This window comes from Lampetra fluviatilis, chromosome 51 (genome assembly GCF_964198595.1).
Source record: "Lampetra fluviatilis chromosome 51, kcLamFluv1.1, whole genome shotgun sequence".
Classification (NCBI taxonomy): domain Eukaryota; kingdom Metazoa; phylum Chordata; class Hyperoartia; order Petromyzontiformes; family Petromyzontidae; genus Lampetra; species Lampetra fluviatilis.
Window position 1 is genome coordinate 6,051,282 of NC_136325.1, and position 12,752 is coordinate 6,064,033.

At 49.5% G+C, this 12,752-nt stretch overlaps 1 protein-coding gene across 2 annotated transcripts in view; it reads right to left on the bottom strand.

The window, feature by feature from the left end:
- Positions 1-12,752, bottom strand: part of CCDC39 (coiled-coil domain 39 molecular ruler complex subunit) — a 45,404-nt gene that overhangs the window by 11,707 nt on the left and 20,945 nt on the right. For both annotated transcript variants that reach the window (XM_078878592.1, XM_078878591.1), the window contains exons 11-16: positions 10,933-11,097; positions 9,457-9,594; positions 8,393-8,601; positions 3,801-3,924; positions 3,296-3,455; positions 2,228-2,334 (exon numbers count right to left, since the gene is read on the bottom strand). In XM_078878592.1, coding sequence (XP_078734718.1) covers positions 2,228-2,334; positions 3,296-3,455; positions 3,801-3,924; positions 8,393-8,601; positions 9,457-9,594; positions 10,933-11,097 — 903 coding nt within the window. The remainder of the gene's footprint in view (positions 1-2,227; positions 2,335-3,295; positions 3,456-3,800; positions 3,925-8,392; positions 8,602-9,456; positions 9,595-10,932; positions 11,098-12,752) is intronic.

Consider the following 12,752-nt stretch of genomic DNA (forward strand, 5'->3'; position numbering starts at 1 on the left):
CATCATTTAATCAATTAATATTGATTACTAGGCTCACGCTTCGTTGAATTCGTGCATTCAGGAATCGATTGTGTGCAATTATTGCAAATTTCATGAGGATTATGTGTGAAATGTCACTGTTATGCGACAAGCAGAGGTGAAAAGCTCGGGAAAAATGGTAACGGATAAAAGCAAATACAAATTAAAGGGAGAAAAACTAAAATTAATTCTTCAATGAAATCACAACGGAGAATTGTGGCGATTCCATTGAATCACTGACGGGAAGAATAATTACACATCAAATCATCATCATCATCATCAAAACTAAACTATTGTGTTTGCCTTCTTGGTTTTCGGTGAAGTCACGTAGAAGGGAAATAATAAAATAATAAAAATAAAACATAATAAAATACAATTCTCACGACGTTTCGGCCACAACGCAAGCAGCCGTCCTCAGGTGAAGAACAGGTCTGTCGGAAAGACAGCGTCTGAATGAAAGACAGCGTCAGACGCTGTCTTTCCGACAGACCTGTTCTTCACCTGAGGACGGCTGCTTGTGTTGTGGCCGAAACGTCGTGGGAATTGTATTTTATTATGTTTTATTTTTATTATTTTATTATTTCCCTTCTACGTGACTTTACCGAAAGAATCAAGAAGATGAATCCCTGCAGTCACGAAAGCTTAAAATCGAAATTTATTGTTTTTGTATTTTACCAGGTAAGGCCCACTGAGCTGTATATCTCTCTTTCAGAACCGACGTGGCCATCACCAATGATAGCTCAACGAAGTGGCTTATCATCACGTGGCAATCTATAGCAGCAGACAGATACTCTAAACGCGAGACGTCGATTCTAAATGTGGAGGGAAAAACCGTAGGACCCTGAGAAAAAATCCACGCGACCACGGGCAGAACAAGCAAACTCCAAATATACAGCAGCAGGCGTCAAGGTCGGGATCGAACCCACGGCCTCCTGTATACCAGGCGAGGTAGTTAACATCTCCTAGCCACCGTGATGATGATGATGAGAGAGAGACACGCAAACTCCAAATATACAGCAGCAGGCGTCAGGGTCGGGATCGAACCCACGGCCTCCTGTATACCAGGCGAGGTAGTCAACATCTCCTAGCCACCGTGGCGCCCTTGATGATGATGATGATGATCAAGATCATTGTCCTCAACGGCATGTCTCTGAGGTCGAACAAAAACAAGGATCACCGTTTCGTAGGCCCCCTTTGGAATTCCAACCTCAGGACCTCACCCTGGTGTAGGATGCCCCCTTCTCACGCGGGCCGAGCCAGCGGTCGGCTGAACCTAGCCGACGGCTGCCCCCTTACGAGCCGTGACCCAATCACCGATGGTGCAGATGTTAGACGATCAAAGAGGAAAAAAAAAGGGGGGGGGGGGGCGATTCACACGACTGAACTCATTTCTTGAGAACTGCTTTTTGAGTTCAGTTTGCTGACCTTCACCCGCACCTCCGATTAGCACGGTCGGCAAACGTACGGTGCGAGAGAAGTTCAACCTGCATGAGTACAATGGGACTACTCGCTCGCTGTGGATCGCTTGCCGATGGATCGACACGGCGGCGATTTAACCCGCGACGATTCGACGGTTCTCACGTGGCTGTCGGATCATCCGTGAGCAGAATCGATACAACAGACACCTCGATTGGGGCTACACAAGGCCGTACGTGGGCAGAGACATGCCCCTTACGGGCAACGCCATGCCCACGATCTTCCATACATGGGCTGATCTGTGCAGGAAGACAAAGAACGTTATCACGAAACGGCGCTCTACACGCCGTGTCTGTGTACATGTGTGTGCGTGCAGATTTGGGTGTACACTTGCGTATGTATTTGTGTAATGTTGCGTAGATGTGCGTGTGTGTGTGCGTTCGTGTGTATCCGTGGGGAGCGGTGGTGTAGTGGTTAGCACGCTACGCTATGAACCCGGCCACCCGAGTTCGATTCCCGCTCACGGCCAACACCAGTGACGATTATCTGAACCGGTCCTGGGCCTCCCCTGGGTCGACTCAGCCTTAAATGAGTACCTGGTGCGGTGTGTAAACATCGCCACTGGGGAGACAAAGGCGGTCGGGCGTGGTGCTGGCCACCCACCCCCTCGTGTGCCGTTGCGGCCTTCACAGGCGCTCGCTAACAGTACTTGCCCCTACAGCCTGTCAAGGCTACACGGGGGATCTTTATCCGCGTGCGTGCGTGCGTCCTCATCGCATCACCGCGCCCTCACCTGCAGGTCGTGCTGCAGCTCGCGGACTTGCCGCCTCTTAAACTTGAGCTTCTCCTCCAGCGATCGCTTCTGCTCCTCCAGACGCAGCCTCTCCTCGTGCTCGGCGCCTGCGTGAGCGCGCGGTACGCACGGCGGGGGAGAGGGGGAGAGGGGGGAAGTGGGGGGGGTAGAGAGACCCCTCGGTGCTGTGTAGGCTACAGCAGTCGCCCGTGGCGCTGTGCGGGCTCCGCCTGCAGCGACGCAACTTTTGCTCGCCGATTCAAACTCGTGTTGACGCTCGCCGCGCGAGCACCGGACCGTCTGCCTTAGCTTGTGCCGTACGTACCGCTGTGCGTGTCCCGTGCCGTACGTACCACTGTGCGTGCACCACTGTCACCACTGTGTGTGCACCACTGTCACCACTGTGTGTGCACCACTGTGTGTGCACCACTGTCACCACTGTGTGTGCACCGCTGTGTGTGCACCACTGTCACCACTGTGTGTGCACCACTGTCACCGCTGTGTGTGCACCGCTGTGTGTGCACCACTGTGTGTGCACCACTGTCACCACTGTGTGTGCACCACTGTGTGTGCACCACTGTCACCACTGTGTGTGCACCACTGTCACCACTGTGTGTGCACCACTGTGTGTGCACCACTGTCACCACTGTGTGTGCACCGCTGTGTGTGCACCGCTGTGTGTGCACCGCTGTGTGTGCACCACTGTCACCACCGTGTACACACCACTGTGTACACACCACTGTGTACACACCACTGTGTACACACCACTGTGTACACACCACTGTGTACACAGCACTGTGTACACACCACTGTGTACCCACCACTGTGTACACACCACCGTGTACACACCACTGTGTACACACCACCGTGTACACACCACCGTGTACACACCACCGTGTACACACCACTGTGTACACACCACCGTGTACACACCACCGTGTACACACCACTGTGTACACACCACTGTGTACACACCACCGTGTACACACCACCGTGTACACACCACCGTGTACACACCACCGTGTACACACCACTGTGTACACACCACTGTCACCCCTGTGTACGTACCGCCCTGCGGGACCTTGCTGTGAGACCGGCGCAGCGCCGCGTTGCGCCCGTTCACCACCTGCACCGTGTTCTCCATGGCGCGGATCTCCTTCTCGGCGCGGCGGATTCTGGCATCGAGCTCGTCTCCCTGCTTCTGCATCTCCTCCTTCTCCTGGGCGGCCTGGGCACCCGAGGAAAAGCGACCGTGTCAACGACACCGCGACCGTGCTCCCCTACCCCCCACTCCACGAGCATTTCATCGTGTCCAAAGGACTGCAGTGAGGCTCTTGAAATAAAATACCAAAAAAATAGAAAAAAAAATGGCTCTTCTTGTTATTTCGATTGTCAACCTCTGACCAAGAAGTTCAACATACATACCTGTATTTACACCATTGGAACCTCGTTTGCCAGAAGAAAAAATATGATAATCCTCTTTCGCACCGTACGCAGCCAGCCGTGCTCATGGGAGGCGCGGGGACGCACGCCCGTACCCTCCGACCCGCACGCACACGGGCCCGGCACTCACCTTGATCACATAGTAAGCCTGCGATTTATCCTCATCGCCCTCCGGGGGGGCCATGGCGACCGTCAAGATCTCGTACCTCTTGCGCATTTTGTCGACCTTCGAGAGCCTCTCGTGGAGCTCAGCGCTGGAAACAATCGCGACACAACAACAATAACATCAACAACAACAGCAACAACAACAGCAACAACAACAACAACAACAGCATTTTTCGATTTAAAGCTTTCGTGACTGCAGGGATTCATCTTCTTGGTTCTTTCGGTAAAGTCTTCAGACTCTGTCTACTTGACGGACCTGTTCTCCACCTGAGGACGGCTGCTTGCGTTGTGGCCGAAACGTCGTGAGAATTGTTTTATTATGTTTTATTTTTATTATTTTATTACTTCCCTTCTACGTGACTTTACCGAAAGAACCAAGAAGACAACAACAACGCAACAACATCAGGCGGGCGACGCAGGGCGCTTTAGGCTGCTGCGATGTTGGGGAATGGCAACCGTTAAGCAACAAAAAACCCAACACCTGATTCTATTCTTGTGCATGATGGCGGCAGCAGCAATGCAGTTCAGGAGCGCCACAGTGGTGAGATGTTAATGTCCTCGCCTGGTCTACAGGAGGTCGTGGGTTCGATCCCGACCCTGACGCCTGCTGCTGCTGTATATTTGGAGTTTGCAATGCCCATAGACTAACACTGCCCATAGACTAACATCGCCCATAGACTAACATTGCCCATAGACTAACATTGCCCATAGACTAACATTGCCCATAGACTAACATTGCCCATAGACCAGGGGTCGGCAACCTGCGGCTCCGGAGCCGCATGCGGCTCTTTTGAACCTTGACCGCGGCTCCGGGGCGGATGCTAGCGAGGGGAGGAGGCGCACTGTGACACCTGCTCTGGCGTTGCCGCTGCTGACAGGTCGCCGCTCCGCTCCACACTGCCCGCCCGGTGACAGGCAATAACGTTGCCGTTGCTTTGTCACATGTTTGGAAGAAGTAAAAACCTTCCTGGGCAGCAAAGAGCTCACCTTTGCTGAGCTGGAACAGCCAGAGTGGCTGGAAAAATTACATTTTATGGTAGACATGACAGCACATCTAAACACGCTAAATACAACCCTTCAGGGGAAAGGAGGCACAGCCCTGCACATGCTGGAGGAGGTTTTGGCATTCGAGCGCAAGTTGACAGTGTTTGTCAAAGATTTACAGAGAGGTACACTGTCTCACTTTTCCTCTTTGAGAGAGTTCAAACAAAGTCATGATACGATAAATTTGGAATATTTCAAGTCTGCAATCACCACAATGCAAAGTTCGTTTGGGAAACGATTCTGTGAGTTCAGAGAGGAAAAAACGACATTATCCTTCCCTGTCACTCCCCTGGCGATCGATCCATCCCTATTGAATATGACTGCATTTGCAGGTGTAAGTCAACCTGATCTTGAGATGGAACTGGCCGATATAGCCGACAAAGATATATGGGTGTCCAAGTTCAAATGCTTGACCGCTACTCTTGAGGATGTTGCCCGTCAGAAGGCCATTCTGGCTCAGAATCATAAATGGAGTGATATTGAAAACCTTCCCAAACAGGACAAACTTGTATTCGAAACATGGAATGCCATCCCCAACACTTATATAAACATGAAAAAGTATGCATTTGGAGTCCTGTCGATCTTCGGCTCCACATATGTATGTGAGCAGGTCTTCTCCAACATGAACTATATTAAAAACAAACATCGATCACGCCTCACAGATGACAGCTTGCAAGCCTGTGTGAAAATGAAGGTGACGTCTTACAGCCCTGATGTGCAGACACTGTGCACTGAGGTTCAGGAGCAAAAATCCCATTAACCAGGTAATTTAGCTATTAATTTGCAAAAATATATTTTACATTGTTAAGTGAAAAAGTCCTTTTTTTATTCAGATTGACAGCTGACTGCACGATCCTGTATATAGCAATAAGGTAAGAAACAATATATGCAGTGTTATATTTGTTTTAATAGTTGCAATGGTTTTGCGGCTCCCAGTTTATTTTTTCCTTCGGAAACGGGTCCAAGTGGCTCTTTATGTCTTAAAGGTTGCAGACCCCTGCCATAGACTAACACTGCCCATAGACTAACACTGCCCATAGACTAACATCGCCCATAGACTAACATTGCCCATAGACTAACATTGCCCATAGACTAACATTGCCCATAGACTAAAATTGCCCATAGACTAACACTGCCCATAGACTAACATTGCCCATAGACTAACATTGCCCATAGACTAACATTGCCCATAGACTAACACTGCCCATAGACTAACACTGCCCATAGACTAACACTGCCCATAGACTAACATTGCCCATAGACTAACATTGCCCATAGACTAACACTGCCCATAGACTAACATTGCCCATAGACTAACACTGCCCATAGACTAACATTGCCCATAGACTAACATTGCCCATAGACTAACATTGCCCATAGACTAACATTGCCCATAGACTAACATTGCCCATAGACTAACACTGCCCATAGACTAACATTGCACATAGACTAACATTGCCCATAGACTAACACTGCACATAGACTAACACTGCCCATAGACTAACATTGCCCATAGACTAACACTGCCCATAGACTAACACTGCCCATAGACTAACACTGCACATAGACTAACACTGCCCATAGACTAACATTGCCCATAGACTAACACTGCACATAGACTAACACTGCACATAGACTAACATTGCCCATAGACTAACATTGCCCAAAGACTAACATTGCCCATAGACTAACACTGCCCATAGACTAACACTGCACATAGACTAACATTGCCCATAGACTAACACTGCCCATAGACTAACATTGCCCATAGACTAACACTGCCCATAGACTAACATTGCCCATAGACTAACATTGCCCAAAGACTAACACTGCACATAGACTAACATTGCCCATAGACTAACATTGCACATAGACTAACATTGCCCATAGACTAACATTGCCCAAAGACTAACACTGCACATAGACTAACATTGCACATAGACTAACATTGCCCATAGACTAACATTGCCCATAGACTAACACTGCCCATAGACTAACATTGCCCATAGACTAACATTGCCCATAGACTAACATTGCCCATAGACTAACACTGCCCATAGACTAACATTGCCCATAGACTAACATTGCCCATAGACTAACATTGCCCATAGACTAACACTGCCCATAGACTAACATTGCCCATAGACTAACATTGCCCATAGACTAACATTGCCCATAGACTAACACTGCCCATAGACTAACACTACCCATAGACTAACACTACCCATAGACTAACACTGCCCATAGACTAACATTGCCCATAGACTAACACTGCCCATAGACTAACACTGCCCATAGACTAACACTACCCATAGACTAACACTGCCCATAGACTAACACTACCCATAGACTAACACTACCCATAGACTAACACTGCCCATAGACTAACACTGCCCATAGACTAACATTGCCCATAGACTAACACTGCCCATAGACTAACACTGCCCATAGACTAACACTGCCCATAGACTATCACTGCCCATAGACTAACACTGCCCACAGACTGCTATTCCCAGGCTAACTAATATCGCTCAAGACTACCATTGACCAAGCTGAGAGATTACCAAAGACAGGGCAAACGCAATATTAAAATAAACATCAACCCTGCGCTCCCAGCATGGCGCGGACACCAAACCTGATAAATTATTACGCTTCAATGTATTTCAAGGGCCAAGGGGAAACGTTCAAGGCCCAACGCAGATTTGCGTGAGTGACCTTGCCGACGCCGTGATGTTTTGTTCCTTTTCAAGTGCGGTGCGGTGCACTTGAAACATTCGAGGCGTTAATCTTTGCGAGGAAAAGCACTCTCTGGCTTTCTGTCATTATCACATCTCCGGCTGTGTGTGAATGCGCTTTTGTGCATGTCTGTCACTCTAACTCTCTGCGTGCGCTCGTATCTAAATGTGCACATTTTTCCGCGTGTGCGTCTTTGTTTTTGCACGTCTTTGTTTTTGCACGTCTGTCTGTGTGTGTGCGCGTAGGGGAGTTTGTGGGGAGCGGTGGCATAGCGGTGAGCGCGCTGCGCTACGAATCCGGTCACCGAGTTCGATTCCCGCTCACGGCCAACACCGGTGACGTTTATCTGAACCGGTCCTGGGCCTCCCCTAGGTCGACTCAGCCTCAAATTAGTACCTCGTACAGTGTGCAAACATCGACGCTGGGGAGAGAAAGGTGGCCGGGGCGTGGTGTTGGCCACCCACCCCCTCGTGTGCCGTGGCGGCCTTCATAGGTGCTGCTCGCTAACAGCCCGTGTCTTTTGCACGTGTGTGTGCGTGCGTGTGCGCGTGTGTTGCCGGTGGGCACAGGTGGTGCATCAGCCAGTCATCTCGGTCATCTCGGTCAGTCGACCCGTGGCAACTGGGTCTGCCCCGTGACCTCCTGCCATCGGGCGTTCGACACTTCACGTGGTAGCCTCAAGGTGCACATGGCCTGGCACAAGCGTCGTGGTGACGTCACCGCCACTTAGTGGCGAATGGCTGTTGTTGTTGTTGTTGCCAGTGCCCGCGCCCCCACCTCAGCGCCTGCCTCTCCTGCTGCAGGCCGCGCTCCAGAGTCAGCAGCTCGTGCTTGCGAGCGTCGTTCTCCAGCGAGCGCTCCTTCAGCGCCGTCTGCAGCGCCTGCTGCCGCTTCTCCAGCGAGAGGACCCCGTCGGCGCTCGCGGCCACCAGCGCCCGCACGCGCCGGCACTCCAGCTTCAGCAGGCTCTCCTCCACCAGCAGCTCCTACGCAGACACAGATGCCCCCACAGCCACCCCCCCCAGTAGCCTTGTAAGAGACTCAGTATAACATCAGTAAATATTACATTTCGATTTAAAGCTTTCGCGACCGCAGGGATTCATCTTCTTGGTTCTTTCGGTAAAGTCACGTAGAAGGGAAGTAATAAAATAATAAAAATAAAACGTAATAAAATAATTCTCACGACGTTTCGGCCACAACGCAAGCAGCCGTCCTCAGGTGAAGAACAGGTCTGTCGGAAAGACAGCGTCTGAAATCAATCAGTAAAATTTCTTCATCGGAATGTGTATTCATGCCGGAGGAATCCGATGGGCTATGAAGCTTCTTTTCGCGCAGAAGTCCAGGTAGGGGCGCTAATCGAATCGGAGCTAAAGAGGGGTCGTTGATACCATTATATATATGGAGATGCGTTCCCGACAGCATAATATCTCACCATTGGAACCTCATTTTCCAGTAAAAAATATGATAATTGTTTTTTTACCCTTCTATCTGGCATATTTGGCGTCATCTGTTCCAACACCATGTGAGACTAGGCTCTAAGGAAAGCTGTCTCGGGTGTGGACCAATCAACTTCAAGGACAGTGCATACATTATCAGAGTTGTGTTTTTTATTTGCATTACGACTGCAGGTATTGTGGTCTATGCAAACATGACTCCTCGTAAAAAAGGTGTCAGTTTTGTTGCCAGATAGAAGGGTAAAAAAATAATTATCAGCGTAATATCTTTCGTATGAGCAATGTTTGAGGGCTGTGCCGGCCTTCACAGGTGTTACTCGCTAACAGCACTTGCCCCAACGGTCTGCTCAGGCTATACGGGGGATCTTTGTCTTTGTGGAATCAAACCTGCTTGGCGTTCGTGATTTTCTTCATTTCCTTCTCGGCTGAACTGTTCTCCAGGTCCAGCTGCTCAATCTTGCTCGTGAGTTCCGCCTTTTCAGAAGACGAGCGTTCCAGGTCTCTCCGAGTGTGCCTTATGTCATCCTGCGCACGCACGCACGCACACACACACACAAAGATCCCCTGTGTAGCCTCCCATTAGCACGGTTGGCTATGTAAGGCGCGAACGAAATTCAACATACATACACATTCTAGATTTGAAGCTTTCGTGACTGCAAGGATTCATATTCTTAGGTTTTTTAGGTAAAGTCGCGTAGGTAAAAATAATAATTAAAATAAAATAAAATAAAAATCACGACGTTTCGGAGGCAACACAAGCTTCCGTCTTCAGGTGGAACCGTCACAGCACGATAGCTGTATCAAGTGAGAGATGTATCAAGTGACAGCTGTATCAAGTGATACAGCTATCGTGCTGTGACGGTTCCACCTGAAGACGGAAGCTTGTGTTGCCTCCGAAACGTCGTGATTTTCATTTTATTTTTATTTTACTTTCATTAATTTTAATAAAACATTTTTTTTACCTACATGACTTTACCGAAAAAACCTAAGAATACACACACATGTGATCTGGAATCTCAAGAGGCATTGCGGTGGTGGATCACACGGAGATACATCAAGTGTGGAAGACGATAACTCTTCTCTCTAACTCTCTCTTAGAAGAAGGTTCTAAATGGACATGGCAGGGTTGGAACACTGAGTCAGCACCGCTAGAAGACTGGGTTTCTAGCCCTGGGTCTAGTGCCACTGTGGCTAGGAGATGTTAACCCTCTCGCCCGGTATGCAGGAGGTCGTGGATTCGATCCTGACCCCGACGCATGTTGTATAAATTTCGATTTAAAGCTTTCGTGACTGCAGGGATTCATCTTGTTGGTTCTTTCGGTAAAGTCACGTAGAAGGGAAATAATAAAATAATAAATATAAAACATAATAAAATACAATTCTCACGACGTTTCGGCCACAACGCAAGCAGCTGTCCTCAGGTGAAGAACAGGTCTGTCGGAGAGATGCCGCGACTCTAAGGTAATACCAATCTTGACATGCAAATTCCTTTGTCAAGGCGCCCCTCCCCCCTCCCACCCAGCTTAAATATACGCTGCCAAGCCTGGTGGTGTTCATTCAGACGCTGTCTTCCCGACAGACCTGTTCTTCACCTGAGGACGGCTGCTTGCGTTGTGGCCGAAACGTCGTGAGAATTATTTAATAGGTTTATTTTTATTATTTCATTATTTCCCTTCTACGTGACTTTACCGAAAGAACCAAGAAGCATGTTGCATCCTTTGCGCGTCCCTCTCCTCCCCGTGGTCGCGTGGATTTTTCTCCGGGCCCTCCTGTTTCTCCCCTCCGCACTTGGATCAACGTCACGTGTTTAAAGTATGCAGGGCGGCACATGGCTGATGATGACGACGACCTCAAAGGCTTTACCTGCACTCTGCGCAGCTGTGCGCTCAGCAGGGCGTGCGTGTCGTTCCTCTCGCTCAGCTGGGCCTTGAGCTTCGCCACCTGAGCCTCCAGCTGTTCTTTCTCCTCGTTGGAGATGTCCCCCTGCAGCTGGGCGAGGCGGCGCTCCAGCTGCGCCAGCTGGAAGTCCTGCAAAACGCGGACGGCGCGAACGCGGCGGCGATGCGCGCACGCTGGCATCATTGTGCGAAATTGATTGCGTTGTATTTTTTTGGATACTTGTACCCGATTGGTCTAAATTGGTTGTAGCTTTCTGGCACTGCCTCATCATCATTCCTCCTTTACACCATTGGTACCTCATTTGCCAGTAAAAAAAATGATAATTGTTTTTTTACCCTTCTATCTGGCAACAAAACTGACACCTTTTTTTACGAGGAGTCATGTTTGCATAGACCACAATACCTGCAGTCGTAATGCAAACAAAAAACACAACTCTGATAATGTATGCACTGTCCTTGAAGTTGATTGGTCATTGTCTTTGAGTTGTGCGCCTTTTGGCGTCATCTGGTCCAACCCATGTGAGACTAGGCTCTAAGGAAAGCTGTCTCGGGTGTGGACCAATCAACTTCAAGGACGGTACATACATTATCAGAGTTGTGTTTTTTGTTTGCATTACGACTGCAGGTATTGTGGTCTATGCAAACATGACTCCTCGTAAAAAAGGTGTCAGTTTTGTTGCCAGATAGAAGGGTAAAAAAAAACTATTATCATAATTTTTTACTGGCAAATGAGGTTCCAATGATGTGGAAGGCAACCAGAGGACGCAGTGAAGACCCAGGACCACGGGGAGGTTGACGCTCAGAGCCCCCATCTTTCCCGGTTAACCCGCAGCACCACGCGTGCAACATCTGGCAAGCCCCTTAAGCGGTCACCCACCCAAGTACGCAGCGGGCGCGAAATCCCGCGTAGCTTCCGACGAGATGGAGCGCGTTCATGCTGATAGTGCCGTAGGCGTTGAACCCAGTTGTGCACCTTTTGGCGTCATCTGGTCCAACCCATGTGAGACTAGGCTCTAAGGAAAGCTGTCTCGGGTGTGGACCAATCAACTTCAAGGACAGTGCACATTATCAGTTATGTTCTTTTGTTTGTAATATGACTGCAGGTATTGCGGTCTATGCAAACATGACTCCTTGTAAAAAGGTGTCAGTTTTGTTGCCAGATAGAAGGGTAAAAAACCAATTATCATATTTTTACTGGCAAATGAGGTTCCCATAGTGTAGATGCTTGCCCCGAGCTCTCATACTCTGATGGTGCATTGTCTTTGAGTTGTGCGCCTTTTGGCGTCATCTGGTCCAACCCATATGAGACTAGGCTCTAAGGAAAGCCGTCTCGGGTGTGGACTTCTGTCGCACCGTACGTAGCCAACCGTGCTTATCGGAGGTGCGGACTGTATTCTGCGATGTTGGGACTGAATGGACTAACTTCTCTGTTTGGTTGTTGTTTGTGCCTCTGTTGTTTTGGGGCTATTTATTGATTTGTTTATGGATTTTTTTATTTTCTGAGGTTTTCCTGCGCATCGCTTGCATCTCCCCCGTGTCCCCACGTGTCCCACGTGTCCCCCGTGCCTCTCCGTGTCTCCCGGTGTCTCGCTTCTGCCACAGTGTGTCCCTGTGCCCCCCCACCCCACCCCCGTATGTCCCCGTATCACCCCTTGCGTCTCTCCCATTTCCCCACATCGCACCCGCATCTCCCCGTCTCACCAGTTTATGGGCACCTCCCCGCGTGTCTCCAGGCATGCCTTTCTACATCTCCCCGCGTGTCCCCACATCTCACCTGTATCCCCG